Source organism: Zonotrichia albicollis, chromosome 5 (assembly GCF_047830755.1).
Source record: "Zonotrichia albicollis isolate bZonAlb1 chromosome 5, bZonAlb1.hap1, whole genome shotgun sequence".
Taxonomy (NCBI): Eukaryota; Metazoa; Chordata; class Aves; order Passeriformes; family Passerellidae; genus Zonotrichia; species Zonotrichia albicollis.
In genome coordinates, this window is record NC_133823.1 from 55,484,070 (window position 1) to 55,501,008 (window position 16,939).

At 42.4% G+C, this 16,939-nt stretch overlaps 1 protein-coding gene across 3 annotated transcripts in view; it reads left to right on the forward strand.

The window, feature by feature from the left end:
• The first annotated feature begins 8,521 nt into the window (after nt 1-8,521).
• C1QTNF7 (C1q and TNF related 7) overlaps nt 8,522-16,939 on the forward strand; it is a 39,401-nt gene continuing 30,983 nt past the window's right edge. For 2 of the 3 annotated variants that reach the window (XM_074541772.1, XM_074541773.1), the window contains exon 1: nt 8,522-9,109. In XM_074541772.1, the coding sequence (XP_074397873.1) occupies nt 8,755-9,109 (355 nt within the window). In that variant the 5' untranslated portion in view covers nt 8,522-8,754. The remainder of the gene's footprint in view (nt 9,110-16,939) is intronic. The other variant, XM_005485022.3, reaches the window with a different exon arrangement.

Sequence of the window (16,939 nt, forward strand, 5' to 3'; positions counted from 1 at the left end):
CTCTGAACCTGCTGGAGTGCCTGCCTCTGACAGATATACACAATTTGTTATCAAATGCACATAATCCTTAAACTCACCAGGAGAAAATATCCAGGAAAAAATAAAAGGGCACCTTGGGAACAGGAGCTGTTAGAAACTAGTGCTTATCATGTATTCTCCCTTTCTGCAGACATGTTCTGTCCTTGAGAGTCAGGGCTTCTGTATGAGACTTTTGATTGCCAAAGGCTGGGAAAGAATGTCTGAATGCTGTGTGTAAAACATCTGTTTCTGCAGCCCAACAGGGCATGTATTAAATCCCTGCAGTGAGAGTGAGGTCACAACTGAGGTCAGATCAGTGCTCACCGTTCCTTTTGTGTGTGTCACACAAGGACATGCACAGACTGGGTCTGCTGTGAGCGCAGCTCCAGGGATGCCCCAGGGCATATTTGGATTGCTGTATCTGGCAGGATTTAGCCCTAGATTTCCCCTCCTGCAGATAAGGACTTGTAGCCAGGAGGATTCTTTTCCTACCTCCTGAACAAGTTAAACACCCATGTGAAGCACTTTGATGCGATGTGTCTCTCGGCCATGTCCAACCTGACTCAGCAATCAGGAAGTTGTATCACCTCTGCAAGGACAGGCCAGGGCTGTGAAACCTCTCTGTCCCTTAGTTAGGACCATTTTCTTCATCAGAAGGGATGGCTGGGACACTCACTACCATCAGTGCTAATGCTTGAGCAGCCTCTGCATTGACTCTGGCACGAGCTTTGGATTCCTTGTCATTAAGACTTGATGATCCCACAGCAGAAACAACTTTGTTTGCATGGAAAAGTTGCCAAGACACCCTTAAAAGGAAGGCTCTGCCAAGATCACACTGCTGGAGATGCTCAGAACTGCTCCCACCTCCCCAGGACCATCCTGAGCCAGCCCAGGAGCAGGCGTGGGCCTCCTGTTGCCCGCTGGGCCCCAGGGCAGAGGGGACATCCTGATCCTGATCCTTTCAGCCCCAGAGGTGGGCAGGACATGGCCTGGCACAGAATCCCCCCTCAGAGAGAGCAGGCCAGCCATGTTCTGTGCACGCCTCCATTCCAGGCTGTCAGCTGAAGCAGATGTTTCTAATTTATCACTGAAACCAAACAACTTAATCCACCAAATATGCAGCAGTGGGGGGTGAGGGGGGGCTTTCACTTAAAGCTGATTTATAAATTGGATGATTAAGGTTAATTTGTCTATGAATGAGGCAAATCTGTGTCAGATATTGTTACTAATGCTTCCTCCCTCTAATTTTTGCAAGTCCTAAACATCCAAAGCCTTTTCAACCTGAGGCAATGGGACACATTCCTGTTCTGCTGGCCAAAAGCATCTGGCACTCTTTCCTTTCATCAACAGCTCCAATATTTATCTATTTAGCCCTTCAGAACATTATTTGGATGTAACAGATGCTGCAGCCCTCTGTGGTATGGGTGCCAGAGGCAGGTCTCAGCAGCAACCCTGGCACACACCTTCTTGTTTTTGGGAGAGTTATTTCCCCTTGGCTGCCTGGCAGTGATGGCTGGAGGGCAGCCTGGCACCAGAGAGCCCCTGGCAGTGAGGACTGTGCTCAGGGCTTGCACAGAAATTGCATCTTCACAACATGCATGAAGGCCCTGATGGGAAGGGTCCTGAGTCCAAACCCGTTGGACTGAGAAAATTATTGGGTTTCCCAATATGTTTATTGGGTTTCCCAATCAATATGTTTATTGATCCTGGAGGTCATGGCCAGCCTCAGATCATCTGTGTTTCAGCACATGCACAGCTATTGATCCATCCAGCTACAAACAATACCCACCCCCTGCTCCTACAAGCAATACACATGTCCTGCTTCTGCTGACACCCACCTCAGCCCACCAGCTCCTACTGCCCATAGCTGGTGCTGCTCTTCTGGAAAAGGCTCTTCTCCAAGCAGTGGCACTCAGCTGCCATGCACAGCAGCAGTGAAGCAATAGCAATGCAGCAGCCTTAAAAAGACCCTAAAAGCATCAGCCTTGTGTGCCTATGAAAGGTGAGGGGGAAAGGCAGCCCCAGCCAGCAGCAGGACTGTCAAAGCAGCTGGGCGTCCACAAAACAGAAAATACCTGCTGCAGGAATGGGAGGGGGTCCTTGTGTAGGGCCTTGGCAGCCCAGAGACTCCCACCCTGTGGTGCAAGGATGGGAACACCAGGAGCACAAATTAGCACACTAAACCTGGTTACATGGAAAAGGAACAACTGTACTGATTTGTTCAGCTACATCTCTAAAAATAAGGATTTCACTAGGTGTCCTTGCCTGCCAGACATTGCAGTGCTCCTCATTCCTCACAAGGCAGTGCCCCTGCTGCAGAGAGGGACCCAGTGGCACAGGCTGAGCCCTGGATGTCACACAAGAATGTGTGACATCCTTTAACCCAGGGGTGTGGGCACCTGTACTGCAGCCATGGCAGAGCACACTGCTTTTGGATATTTGGACTTTCAGGTTGGATTGCAGCAGCTGAGTGGGTTGTAAGGAAATACAAAATAGCCTCACATGGGGTCACTGCAATGGGGACAAGGCTGTGGGATGCTGTTGAAGGACCAGTGCCCCTCTCCTCAGCAGTCTCTTCAGGTGTAAGCAGGATCTCCTGGGGCTGGAACAGTCAGGAAATCCTTCTCTTCCATTATTTCTATTAAGTGGTAGCATTAGACAATGTACCAGGATGTGACTGAACTTCTCTTCAAGTGCAAATATCAGGTAGGCTGAAGGGAAGAGTGGAAAGGAGAATAGAAGAAAATCAGGAGGAAAGCAGCAGCAGCAGTGGGAGCAGGAATCAGAGCCCTTGGTGCTCTGCTACAGCTCCTGCATTCCCATCCCTCCTGTACAGAAAATGTGTAAGGCAAGCTGGAAAATAATGGGTTTGAGAGGAAAACTGAAGACACCTGGAAGAATACTGATCTTGAAAAGAGCTGAAGCAATTCTAGTTTTCATCTAACAAAAGAAATCAATCTTTTTTGTAATTCAATCCAGACAAGCCTGTAGCACTTTAAGAGTTTTAAGCTACATTCAATGGGGGCACCATAAACAATTTATTCTGCAATGCTGCAGTGTGCTTTTCAGTCATGAAGCCTTTTCCCAAATGAAGAGATGGCATTCAATTCATTTTTACCAGAGATGCAGCTCTTTACTTCCTGAGAATTGAGCTGTGCTTCAAATGGTGATATACACTGTCTGTGGCTTCTCCTCTACCTTCCCTCATTCTGTACCCATAAGGGATGGCCAGAGATATCCTCATGTCTGAAAGCTTTGTGCTTGTAGGAAGGAAATTAATTGCAGCTCATTGCAAGAAAAGAACATTTTACTTTGATGTTTTCAATAGCTTGGTCTGAAATAGCCTCAGCCTCACTCCAGACCTGATAAAAACTGATGAATTTGAATGAGAAAAGTTGTTTCAAATTTCCAGATATATCTTGTACATTATATTCTGGGGGCCTAATTTTTATTTCTGCTTGTTTTTTTTTCCAAGGTTATAGAGCAGAAAGGGACATAGATTTAACTTATGGGAGACTTGATGTGTGCATAAAGGACCATTTTCTTAAACTGTCAGAAGATCAAACATAATGTTTTGCAATCATGTTCAAGGTACACAAGCAGCAGAGTTTGGATGGCAAAGTGACACAAGCTACTGATGGAAAGCCTGCTCTCTAATTCCTGGGGAGTTTATTTTGCCTTCCTACCTCTGATGAAGTAGCAGTACTTGAAATAGGTTTTGCTTTTGGCTGAAGATACATTCCACAATGGAAGAATGTCCTTGACTTTCAACATTTCTAGGATTCATCCATGTTGTCTGACCTCTGAGAGAAAAGGCAATTTAATAAAAAATCCTCTCTGACCCTCAGATGGAAGATCACGAGTGCAGGCTCAGGACATTTATATCTGAGCGTGAGAGCTTCTTTTGCTGGGTTTTAAAGTTATATGTTGTTGATGTTCCTAAATTATACAGCTCAGTGAAGCATTCAAAAACAAATGTTCAGCCCCCCTGGGGTATGCTCAAGGCCTAAGGATAAGCTTTGATGTGGATACAAAGCCATGATGGCTGTCAGCTCCTCAGTCATTTTCCAGTGGCACCACTGTGACCAGAAAGGGAATATATATGCTATATATATGCTTTCACACAGTTTTGAGCCAGAACTTCAACTTCTGCTGCTGCAAACTGAATATGCTGCCTTTGCAATCAGAGCATCAGCATGGGTGCATGTCAGCTCAAGGATTGGCTGCTCAGAATTCAAGACAGAGGTTATATGAGCACAGTATTACACATTACAGGTTTAAAAGGGAGATTTGCCTTTTACATTTTAATGACATATTAAAATAAATTACAAACTAAAAAGTCAGAATTCTTTCATTTTTTAATGTGCGCTTTGAAGCATCAACAGGAATTTGCAGATCCTGAGGCCTTGCCCATTTTTCCCTAGTCCTCACATTAGCTGAGACCACATGAGTTAATGTCATTAGTGTCATTAGCACCTTGCCTCAAGTGAGAAATTGCTGCACTCCTAATTTGGCTAGCCTTGGCATGCCCCAGCAGGAATGCAGCAGTGTCTAGAATGGGGGCTGACAATGTGGGACATCCACATAAGGGTTGCAAAGGAGCTTAACTGGATCCCTCCAGGTAGCAGAACCAGTCTAGCATACATCTGTGGCCCATACTGTATTTTTTTTTGTTTTTCACAGAAGTGATTCATCATTTCCTAGCTACATGCCATATACATATATATATATATTTAACCACTGTGGCACCAGGTACAAAATAGCATTGCTCACCAAAATCTAGATGTGAGATCAAAATATGAGGGCCATGCTTATGAGCCACTCATTTAAATATAAACATTCTTGTCTTTCAAGAAAATACTATCTTGCCTTTCAATTCTTCCCAAGCCCTCCTTATGTATGAACTGAATTTCAAATTTGAAATTGATTGCAGGTGTCTTAAGTATATTTTTCTAGGCCTACAATTTAAACAAGTTACAGCAATACTCACCTTCATACAGTTTTTGATCATTATGATATGAATTCTCACTGACAGCAATAAAGACCATGGGGACCTTTCCTCATTTCCAGAACCAGATTTTTTTAATTTGGATCCTATTTTAGACTGTCAGAAGGGCTGTTTTCTGAGGAGAATCATTCACTTGATGATCCCTATTACAGCTGCCTACCACATGTCCAGCAGCAGTGTTGGCATTTTTCATTTTCCCCCCCTTTCAGCCTCAGCACTGGAACCCATTACACAGCTGGCATCTCATAAGTGCTGTGTTACTTTGACCCTTGCTTCAAAAAATGATCTGTAATAGCAAGGTGGCTATTAATAACTAATAGCAGGAATGCACAGAGAGCTGACAGCAAGGAGGATGGCGGCCCTGAGAGATGACCACTCAGTTTCTTACTCTGCACAGATTGTAATCTCTGGCAAATACCATCCTTGTGCCCTGGGTCCACATCTGTAAAATGAGATACAATGATAAATAAGTAGAATCAAATAACTGGATGATCAACTATGGCAATAACCACAAATTTGTAATTACCTGGGATAAAAGATGCAAATCCCTCTGGATCACAATCACATCTTGCTCTTGGAGGTAATGGGGGTCAGGTGTGCTCTATGGAATGGAAACCTCTGAATAATAGACTGATCACTGAAGAGATTAGCAGCTGATTAGACCTGCTTTTAGCAGATGTTGGATGAGATGAACTCAAAAGGTCCCTTCCATCCCAAATTACCCCTGTGACTCTGTTCTAATGCTGCACCTCTGCAAACACATCCCCTGGGACCACTGGGTACCAGAGTGCACATGGACAAAGCAGTGCTGCAGGACACAGCCTGCCTCCATCAGGGACTGATCAGGCCATGGACTGAACCAATTCAGGGCAGACTGATGCCTCCACCAAAAGCACTTTTGTTCTTGTGGCCCCAGCTCATCCTAGAAAGAGTTTAGGTGGCCTTAACTGGGCCTCCATGGAGCCAAGCAATGGCAGGTTCATCTCAGATTAGCTACCTAAAGGTAATGAAGGTTTACCATGTAGGGGAATATGCTCTCTAGTTCCCATTTACCTGCCATTTCATTTTACATCACCATCGCATCAGTATTTCAGTCCTTCTTGCTCAGCCTTTACATGAGATAGCAAATTTAAGCCTTGTGGTTCCTATGGACTCTCTATGTGGCATCTCTCATGAAGTTATAAAGTGTGGGCTTTGTAAAAGCCCTGCACACTGACATTGGAAATAATAGCTACTGGGATATATATATATTTAAAAATATATAAATATATACTTGGGTGTTTTTAAAAGCAGTGAGTAAAATGAGACAATTTTCAAAGTCTGATCAGTGCTCCCAGCCTGCAGGCAGCACAGCCCAACCCATCTCTTGGCTGGAAAGATAAATGAGAAACATAGGACACTAATTTATATAGAAGGATCTACACTCCTTGGAGAGAAAGAAAAGAAAGAAAAAATATTCTCATGTTTTTGATGTGGTTGACCATGACACAGACTTCACCCTACAAGTCTTGTACTTTTCTGTCTGTGTTACAGTTCCTGGGGCCCTGGCCAGGCTTCCATGGTCACATTCACAGTTGCAGCTGTAACTGTGACTCTTCTGTTGGGAACTGTTTTCTTAACTCTGCATGGACATCTGTGAATGCACACACAATAATATCCAGTAAGGCAAATGACATTTGCAGTGACCAGCTGCCTCCAGTTGAGAGGCAACATTGCACAGGGCCACTGTAGAATGAAGCACCCAGAGGCTTGCAGTGCTTACACAGTTGTGGTGGGGCTGAACTGGGCTGGGGATAAATGAAATCATCCAGTCCTGGGGGCTGCAAGTGCACTGCCCAATGGCTTGTTGCTTCCTCAGTCAAAAGCCAAATCCCTGGGGCAGAAACCAAGTCATGCCTGGGAGTAATTAAATGGCACTCAAATTAGTACTGTGGTTTAGATGTCCCTACTGAATTGAATTCAGTTCAGCCCTCAGAAGTTAGGTATATATTCTGCTTGTCTCAAAACACTTCAGAGAGCAGCAGGTCCCAGGTCCCAGGCAGTTTTTGAAGTTTAGCCTCTGGTAGTTACGGACAGAAAGCTGGAGAGGATCCCGATACGCCCCACTCGCGGGACTGCTGCGTGCAGCCTGGGCGTGTGCGAGCAGGCTCCGTGCCAAGCCTTGCTCCTACACACCAGGTCACAGGGCCTCCAACATCATGAAACAGGACTGAAAGTCAAAAATGCCAGCTATTTTCTAAAAATAGAGTAGATGAGCTGGGACAGAGGGAGAAGACGCATCCTCGCCGATGGTTTAGCAGTGGGGGAAGAGATCCAGTGTGGCAGCTGACAACAGCTCACCCCAGCATAGCTGAGCAATAGAGCAATAGATTTCAAACATGAATTTAAATTTAAAATTAAAAAAAGCCCAGCAAATATTTTGAAATTCAAGATCTATGGTTTGATAGTGCCTCGTATTTTGAAACTGTTAGTGGAGAAAGGAAAAGTGAAAACAACAGGAAGAGCTGAAAGGAGCCAAAATTAATTTACTGAGGGCTTATTGTTTCAGTTTTCAACAAAGGAAATGGATATAAATGGAAACTAAATTGAAACTGAGGTCTCTCTCATTCAACAAAATATATCACTGCTACTAGTCAGCAGAAAGACAATTCAATTACTTATAAACAACTTTGAAGTTATAGTTGTGTTTTAGTGTCGTAATAAAGCTGAAAAAAAATCCAAAACAATAAAAGCTGAACTTAAGTCTTCAGGTTCAAGAAAAACATTGATAACACACATACAAAATGTATTCTCTCACATAAGAGAATAAAAAAAGAGATCATTTGATCATTCTTCATTAAAAACTATTATTTCCTTAAGCTAGAAATGCTCGTTAAAAGTTTTGAGGGCTTTTTTGTTTGTTACTTTTATCTTTACATTTCACAAAGCCATGAAAATTGAATTTACAATATTTTAAAGTTTGATTCTGGACTGTAAGCTTCTTTCTCTTTTTTTCCTCTTTTGAAACTGAATACAATGGAATGAATGAGAATTTTGATTTCCTTTCTTATCTTTGCTGCTGCTTTTTTTCATCTTCTCCATAAAACCCCTGTCCTTAGTGCCTGAGAATTATATGACTATGTTTAAACTATTGTCTTTAGTCTTGAAGATGTAATTTGAAAATGGAACAGGGAATATTCTTCCTGGAAACCCTGCATTTACCTATTTTCAGTTACAATATCTTTTTACTTTTCTTATTTGTCTCACTAGTTGCTCCACCGAGGACTTGTTGCAAAAGCTGTGCTTGGTTTTATGAAACTTAGTAAGTTTAAGTAGAGAAAAGTGAAGAAATAGAGGGGAAAAAGTAGTAAACAAATCTTTTGTTTGAAGGAGAAAAAAAACCTGGAAACCACTCATTTTGCTTTCAGGTAATTAATTGAATTTATGATATCCAAAATGCTAAACTTCAGTATGGGTTACATTTCCTGGCTGGGGTACAGAGAGATTCTCAGAAAATCAAGGTTTGAAACAGAAAGCCAGCAGCAGCCTCGTCTGGAACACCAGGAACCTCGGCAGAGGGGACAGAGCTTGAGAGCGCTGCCACTTGGGACCCACGAGCTGAAATAGAGAAGGCTGTCATCTTTGCTTTATTTTGAAAGGACGTGAACAAACGAGAAGGCAGAAGCAGCCCTGTGCTTGGCTGTGGCTGTGCGAGCAGCCCTGCTCCCGTGCCCCGGCGCGGAGCGCACATGCCACAGCTCCTCTCTTATGTTACTGCTCAAGTATGCACCCAGCACGGAGCCAGCAGATACTGCAGGAGATTTATTCTAGCTCTTGAGGTCAAGGACTCCTCTGCTTTGGATTCAGCAGAGAGGGAACTCTTTCCTCGTAGCACCAGACAGGCTTTCTGCTTTGCAGCCTCCTGTCAGTGCGCACTGCAGATAAAGAAACATCTGAGAGCGTTTTTAAAGGGTTTATCCATCCAAAGCACTGCTGAGCTATGTGCTGTCTCCAGTGTCAGAGTTAGGACGCTTTCAACAAGGGACAATATTTGCACAAAGTGCAAGCCAGAGGCTCCAGCTGCTGCAAACTTTTGCAAGCCATGTAAGTAAAGGGCTTTATTTTGCTGAAACAAAGTTTGTATGTTCTCTTCCCTCATAAAAAACACTGAGATAATATAAATTTTAGATGAATTTCCTAATACTAGAAATGTTGCTATCCTGCTGTCTCTTTGAATAATGCATGTATGTCAGCACAATAATGAAATATCTTACCTTGTTTTGCTTGTGAGTCTTGTAAGGAGCAGAATCTGTAGCCCCTCAGGCAGGCTCTGTTTGCTTTTCTGATCGCTTCTTCATTCTGTTTCTGAATCATTCCTGATCTCTGTTTGTGATCAGCACAGAGACCTTTCAGATTTCTCTGATTTCTTTTGTTTCAAGGACAATGAGAAGCTGACAGGGAAACGAAAAGGCTGTGAAAACAAAGACCATAAAAGTAGTTTATAAAGTGTTGTCAGTGAACCCAAAAGTGGTGTGTAACCCTCATGTTGAACTTGTGGTCTTGTGAAATTTTAAGTTCTTTATAGCGAGGTTCAAGGAGTCACAGACTGTGTGAATAAGAGGAACATTAAATAACAGAAGAAATATTTTGATTGCTTTATAAAATGTAACTTTATGTTCATGCTCATATTTAACTTTGTTGCTTTCTCTGTGGCTATCTGGAGCTTATGGCAAGGGATGGATCACCTTTCTCTGAGCTTCACAATGTAACCTAAAGTCATGAAATATTTCCTTGCTTCTTGTAGCTTCTATGTAGTTCCTATACTTTTTGATGTCAATAGGCCTGGCAGAGAGCTGTTGAAATGCCAAATTTCTCTTCTTCTCTGTGAAGTCCTCCCTGCCATTTTGATTGCTGCCAAAATGTAGACATGGTGATAAACAAATGGAAGCTACATTAGATTCACTGACTAGGTACAGGTGATAGTACCCTGAGACAGAAATTTCACTGAGATTTCTCAGTGTCTTCCTGTTCAGAGAGTCTCTAGTTCCCTTGTATTCCTTATCCAGAAAGCATCTGATCCCTGTGGTTTTGCACATTCTATTGGCTCACACATTTTCCCAGTTCCCAATAATATTTAATAGGCCCTTTCCTCCAGGACCACATGCCTGAGAGGTGCAAACCCTGCCCCCCAACCCTCCCAGTGCAAACCCTTCCCTCCAGCCCTTCAACCCTGTCACATACCCACGGTACCCAGCCCAACTGGATTTATTGCAGATATGCCACCCCAATCACCTCTTGCATCAGGTGCTCAGAGGAACAGGGATGCTGCCCTAAAGAAACACCTGTACCACGTCTCCCAGCCCTCCCCTCGCCCTTCATTTCCATGGCATTTCCAGGGAGAGGGGTAATGCCCATTAGGGAGATGTCCACGAGTCTGTGAAGGCCACGGGCAGCCTCTCCCTGCTGTCAGCCCGGCACTCAGACCTGAATGCCAGAGCAGCAAGGGAATGAACAGACCTGCTGGGCTGGGAGATGCAGCTTGCTGCTCCCAGGAATGCCGGGGAGCCACCTCCCTAAGGGAAAGGCTCTGCAGAAAGAACATTTTCAGGGTAATGAAGATCACACCTTGAAGGTGCACTGGCAGAAGCAAGTCAGAGGTGAATAGAGTGAAAGTCAAACTTCTCTGACGATGGAAGAAGATGTTGCTTTTCAAGAGTGTTTGGAGAATGAGAAAATGTTTAATTTTCAGCACAGAGATGGGTAGGAGCTGTTTTCTTTGCAAGACAAAACTCTCTTATACCTAGCTGGTGCAACCACACTCCAGGAAGAAAACAGCAGTTTATATTACAGTTTTTGAATTTATGTATATTCATGTGTTCTCTTAGCAAATGCATCTTTTGAGTTCTAAAGCTTTCTGAACCTTTCATATAGTCCTTTGCTTTGAAGCAACAGATGTCAGCAAGAAGCAGATGGTTCCAGCTTTGAATTTGAACATCTTTAAATACTTTGTGTATATTTTATAATCAGGAATGCACTCTATCTTATTATGCGGAACTGATGCACTAAATGAAAAATATCCATGTCTGGATACTTGATGTCGCTTCCTAGCTCACAAACCAATAAATAATAAACCACATATTTTTCAGGATTATTTGTTATGAGATATTTTCATCTAATTATTCAGCTTGTGTTTTCAAGCTTGAAACAAACTGTGAAATGCTCTAATCTGATGTGAGCTCAAAGAGAACAAGCAACAAAAAGAGCGAAAGGAACTGCCCCAGTTGTGAATTGCATTTTCATTCTGCTGCATTCTGTGAGCAGGCTGAAGGTTCCTCTTGCACAGTTTCCCAGAGGAAATAATGCAGTGCCTATGGAAACAACTGAACAAAATCTTTTGATCTTTCTTACTCTAAACTTTCATTTTCAGGCAGTACAGCTATGAAATTTGATGAGTCTAAGAACATAAGAATCTAAGAACATAAGATCTTAAATCAGGAATGAATTTGGGAATGTAAATAGAAAGAAGATATCTGAAATAAGAAAATAACTCATTTTCTTTCAAAGAAAAGAAATCATACAAACAGATTTTATCCAAATGGTTTGCTATTGGATCTTAATTTACTGCTCTAAAAGTTCTTTTCTCCCTCTCTGCCTGATTTTCAGTCCTGAAGAGTTTGTTTTTTAGAGAAATCACCTGAGACAACCTGTGACATGCAAACTGTTTAAACTTTACTTAGTTGATCTTAAGAATGGGTTATTGCACATATTGTCAAAGGCTTTATTAGCTGTAATGACAAAATAGATGTTATCAGTGCTTATACCTAGTGCACCAGCCTGGCTTGGAAAAAGAGAAATGCCTCATTTCAAACAAGCTTTGGAGCTTTTGCCTCCCTCTCTGAGAAGGAATGGAACTGTTGAAGGGTTCCTGGTGCTGAGGGGGTACTAGAAGGTCTCAGTGGTGATGCAGGACATGCTCTTTCCCTCTCTTTTTTCCCTCTTTCTCCAATTCTTCTTGAAACCTTTTCCTTTCTCCCTCTTTCAGGATGCAGAATGTCTTAATGCCAGGCACTTCCACAATGCAGGTTTTCCTCAAATCAGCCTCTCCTCACTCCACAGCACCTTGGCTGCTGTCCAGGCTCTGTGGAGCAGAGAAGGTTTGGGATGGAGAGGGGGCCTGATGGGGGCAGAGTGCCCAGCACAGCTGGTAAAACCAGTTGTTCAGTGGCTAATCCCCATCTCTGCAGGCACAAGTGAAGTCACCCCCACGTGAGCAAAGCAGGAAGGCTTTTGACCCTTGAAATCTGATGTCCAAGGCTAAGGGATGTTTTAATTACTGCCTTGCACTTCATTACTGCCTAATATTATGCATTTCCTGGTGGTTTCCTGACCCAGACATCTTCTGGGACAGGTCATTACCCAAAACAACAGAAGACTGACAAATCCAGTAGCTTGACAAAAGAGTACATTTCCTCCAGGTCCACTTTGAAAGTTATAAGACCTCTTTTCTGTCCAATACTGTAGAGTTTAAATTAAAAAAAAAAAAAAAAAGAGAAAAAAGAAAATTATTGAGGTGCTCTATTTTAGTATATTATTTGACAATATCAGGTTTTCAGGTTTAGGAATCTACATACAAATGAAAAGAAGTTGTGAAAGCTTCTGACTGATGGACTGTCTTTCTTTCTGACAATTCTAATTATTTAAGGATTGGAAATGTTAAAATACTTGAAAAAACAGAGGCAGTATTTTGCTACTTGACAGCAACATAACTCAGAGAGTGGCTCTCCCAAATAAATCCTTGCAATATAAAGAGGTTACAACCTGATGTGTGATGGACTTAGACTTCTCTGGTGTCTATCTCAAGCTGTTTTTCTCTTTGTGAATCCCTTCTATCCCTCAGTGCTCTGGTACAACACTTCAGCACATACATATTTATTTTGCCAACCACCTCTCAGGCTTACAGACCTGGGGCATGACTCAGTGACTGTAGAACTGAGATCTTACTAAAAGTCTGTGAAGAGGTAATAAACTGAAGGTAGCTTTCCTAAATTCTGGAAATATGTGTCCATCCATGGCCACCCACAGATAAACAGGTTCTTTGTAAATAAGGAGAGAAAACAGCTTTTAATCCTTTCCATGGTGCTGTGTGCCTGCAGCTTTGCCATAGGTTCAGAGGTAAAGAAAAAATCTCCAAACCTCCTAGAAAGTTCTCAATCTGGGTGTTGTACCAGACAATCAGCAAAAATGACCACAAGGGACCACAAGTAGCAAAATTTCCCCAGATGAGCAGTGTGGAGAGCTGAGAGCAGTGACCAGTACTGTGTGCCTGTAGTGGGAAAGCCCTTGGAAGGGCAGGAAGCAGAGCGGTGACATTCCAGAGTGCAGATGGAAAGCAGGTCTGGAAGCTGCTCTGAGCGAGCTGCTGCAATGGAGGGGTGCAATGGGAACATGGACTCTTTGCTGTGGATTTGCAGGAACAAATACAACAAAATCCTTTGGTGTCAACTGATGATTGCTCATGCAACTTTTTTTTGAGTGACTGCCCATTTCTGAACTGCAGTGAACTTCACATAAGTAACTTAGTGAAGTAAGCAGTGAAGTAACTTATAAACTTGATATCATAAATGTAGCTGGGGAAAAGAGTGAAGGAGAAAGGGGGAAGGGGAGGGAAATCTGCTAGCATTGATATTCCAGAGAGAATTCTGTTTTATTTGTAAGGTTTCCTCTGTGGCTTTCAAGTTATTTCCTGAAATCTGCAATTACATTCATGCAAGATCTGCATCCAGCTTTTTCTAAAACAATGCTGAAGCAGAACAAGTGATAAGTAAACCAATTTTTTCATTGAATGTCACCTCTGTTTTTGTTTATCAGCTGATGCTCTTGCAAGTAGTTTCTGCCTTGAGGGGCTGTTGATAGATGGTTCCCTGAGACAGCTCAGTATCTCAGCTACCTTGTCCCTGTGAAGTCCTTTTAAAACACTGAGAAAAATTTCAGTGTTCACCACAAATTGATTTTGGAACTTCTTGGTAGTTCAGATCCTTGACAGCACTGAAGGTATGTGGTGGAGCATGTGGGAAAAGGTGTAGGGAGTCAAAAGAAAGTATTGAGACTGTTTGGGGTTTTTAGGTGACAATCAGGACCAGATTCAGTTTCACATGGCTGCAGCAACAAGGCACTGCCAGCATGCCCAGATCAGTGCCTCAGTGCATGAACAATCTCCCTCCTTTGTGCACAGTCACCAGTGTAGCCTCTGAATCACCTCCCTCAGAGGAAAAAGGGAATCCTGGAGTGTTGTATTCGCGGGGTGCCCCATCGAATGGTGAATCTGACTCCATGTTCTCAGAAGGCTAATTTATTATTTTATGATACTATTTTATATTAAGGAATGCTATTATAAACTGTACTAACTAAAGAATACAGACAGGATACTTACAGAATGCTAAAATGAAAACTTGTGACGCTTTCCAGAGTCCTGACACAGCTTGGCACTGATTGGCCAATGAGTGAAAACAACTCACACCAGAATCCAATGGAACAATCACCTGTGGATAAACAATATCCAAACACATTCCACATGAGCAAAACAGAGGAGAAGCAAATGAGATAATTTATTATTTTCCTTTTTCTCGGATGCTTCCCAGGAGAAAAATCCTGGGCAAAGGGATTTTTCAGAGAATGTGAATGTGACACTGGAGGATTACAAAAATCCTTCAGGGTACAAGAGAGCAACAAAATGAATGTCTGAGCATCCAGATGGGCAGAATAATCCCCTCTTACAAAGCTGAAGATTTGAAAACTTATATGACCACCGTGTTGACCACAGCATGGCTGCTGTGTTCTTCTCCTTAGAGAAAATGCTCTGTACCCATGGCCATTTCTTGTTCAGGAACTGTTCTCTGGTCAGACTGGCCACCAGTGGTCATAGAACAAGACAGTAAGAATCCATATTATCTAATAATTAAAATATTATATCACTATACTATAATTATTGCCAGACACCACACACACACCTCGAATTTTTTAATCTACATGTGTGGAGTTGTCCTTCTTTTATTTATACACACTTTTGAACATTAGTTAAATTCCTGTCACTTAAGTGGAAATGAGAGAAAAAACAACTACAACTTTTGGGGATTTCTGCTTAAATGATAGAAGTTAGAAGATGAGACACATAAAAGAACACAATACCTGTGGGGTTTGACAGGTCAAGTACAATATTTTTTAAGAATAGACATGAACTCAGTGCATGAGAAAAGTTATCTTCATGATCATCTTCCTAGTTGAAAAAATTACAGTTTCAGGTCAACAGCATGCAGAGATGACTGGAAAGTGTTGCCAAAGACCATCCCAACAGTGCATTTATGCTGTAAATATCATATTTGAAATTAGTCAGCAACAGCTATGTCATCTTGATTTGCATGCTAATAAGATGATGAAATGATGCTCTGGAGAGATGGATGCACAGCTAGCAGGCAATAAAATATTTTACTTCTCTGAAGTACTGAAATTTTAGAATTCTCAGGTGTGTGTTTCTCTGACTTTGCACTTAAATAAAGAAACACCCCACTGTGGACATATCTGAGATACCACCTCTTCAAATGTCACACATTTCTTTCTGAAAACAGCACATGCAGAAACTAATATATGGACATTTTTTCATAGACATGAGCTATGACAAAAGTTTGCACATTATCAGCCTTCATATTCAGAATAAGGCTACCTTATGGTTGAGAATAAGCTGTCTTGCAGGGCCTACTGGAAAACTGAAACAGAGCACCAGACCCTGTTCCAGGAAAATATCAGTTCAGGGAGAAATATGAAATGCCTTCTCATTGATAAATGCTGTTTCCAAGACAATCTCTCTTTGAGCTACAGGGCCATTTCCAAAATGTGAAAGGATCCTGGCTCCTTGCAGACAAGGGAAGGATGTGAAAGTCCAGAGAGGCACCTCTGCACATGGGATGGTGATAACTGTGGTCTTCCTCCTTGTGGCAGCATTGTGGCAGATAAAGCAGCATGTGGGTCTTTTGACAGCTTTTGCCTTCAGGGAAGCCTTCCTCACTTTTTTGTCTCACAGAAAGACTGAAAAAAAAACTTCCTCAGCATCTAATCACTGAGAGAATTGTTCCATTCAGGATTTTATAAATCATGTCTTGCTACATTTATGGAAGTTATGACCCACAGTCAGGGCTGTGGGCATATTTACTCATACTGATTTCACTGTAATGCTAGATGGCTGCCCCTTGTTGTAATGAGGTCTCAAACATTTTCCCTGTTGCTCTGAGCTGGTATTTTCCAGGTCATGGGAGTACTTTCCCCAATGTATTACATATTGTGGCAGTGTTATGTCTTTGAGGGCTCAGTTTTCATGCAAGTGCCTAAAGTCATTCTTGAAGATGATGCTCCAGTGCAGACAGGATGTTTGGCTGATTTCTGCCTCAGATGGCTTTTACCATCTTTTCTTTCTTGCTGCCAGGGTTTTCTCTTGCTTCCCTGGGGACGCCAGATGCATCTAATGAGTCAGTTCCAGCTTCGGAGCTGAAACGGGTCATGGACAGCAGCCATATGTTGTTCAGATTCTTGCATGGAAGGGAATTTCCTTTTTCTCTTGCTGGACCAATTCACTCAATAAGAACTTGTTTGAGATCAAATTGGCACTGCTTTTAGCTAACTCAAACCTACTTTTCTAACCTCATCTTTAATTCCAATTTTTTATTATATGCTAAAATATGTTAAAAGAAAACTGGTGCCTAGGACAGTGTGGTTGCTCCCAGCTTCAGTGATAGAAAAAGAATGGTTTAAACACAAAAGCCACAGGCTGTAGCTGGTGAAAAATGACAGCATGTAGCTGGTGCCTCTGACAACAGTCAGAGGCAAGCTTCTCCCCAGTGTTGCATAAGTAGATATATAATGTATAATGTACTGCAACATCACAGC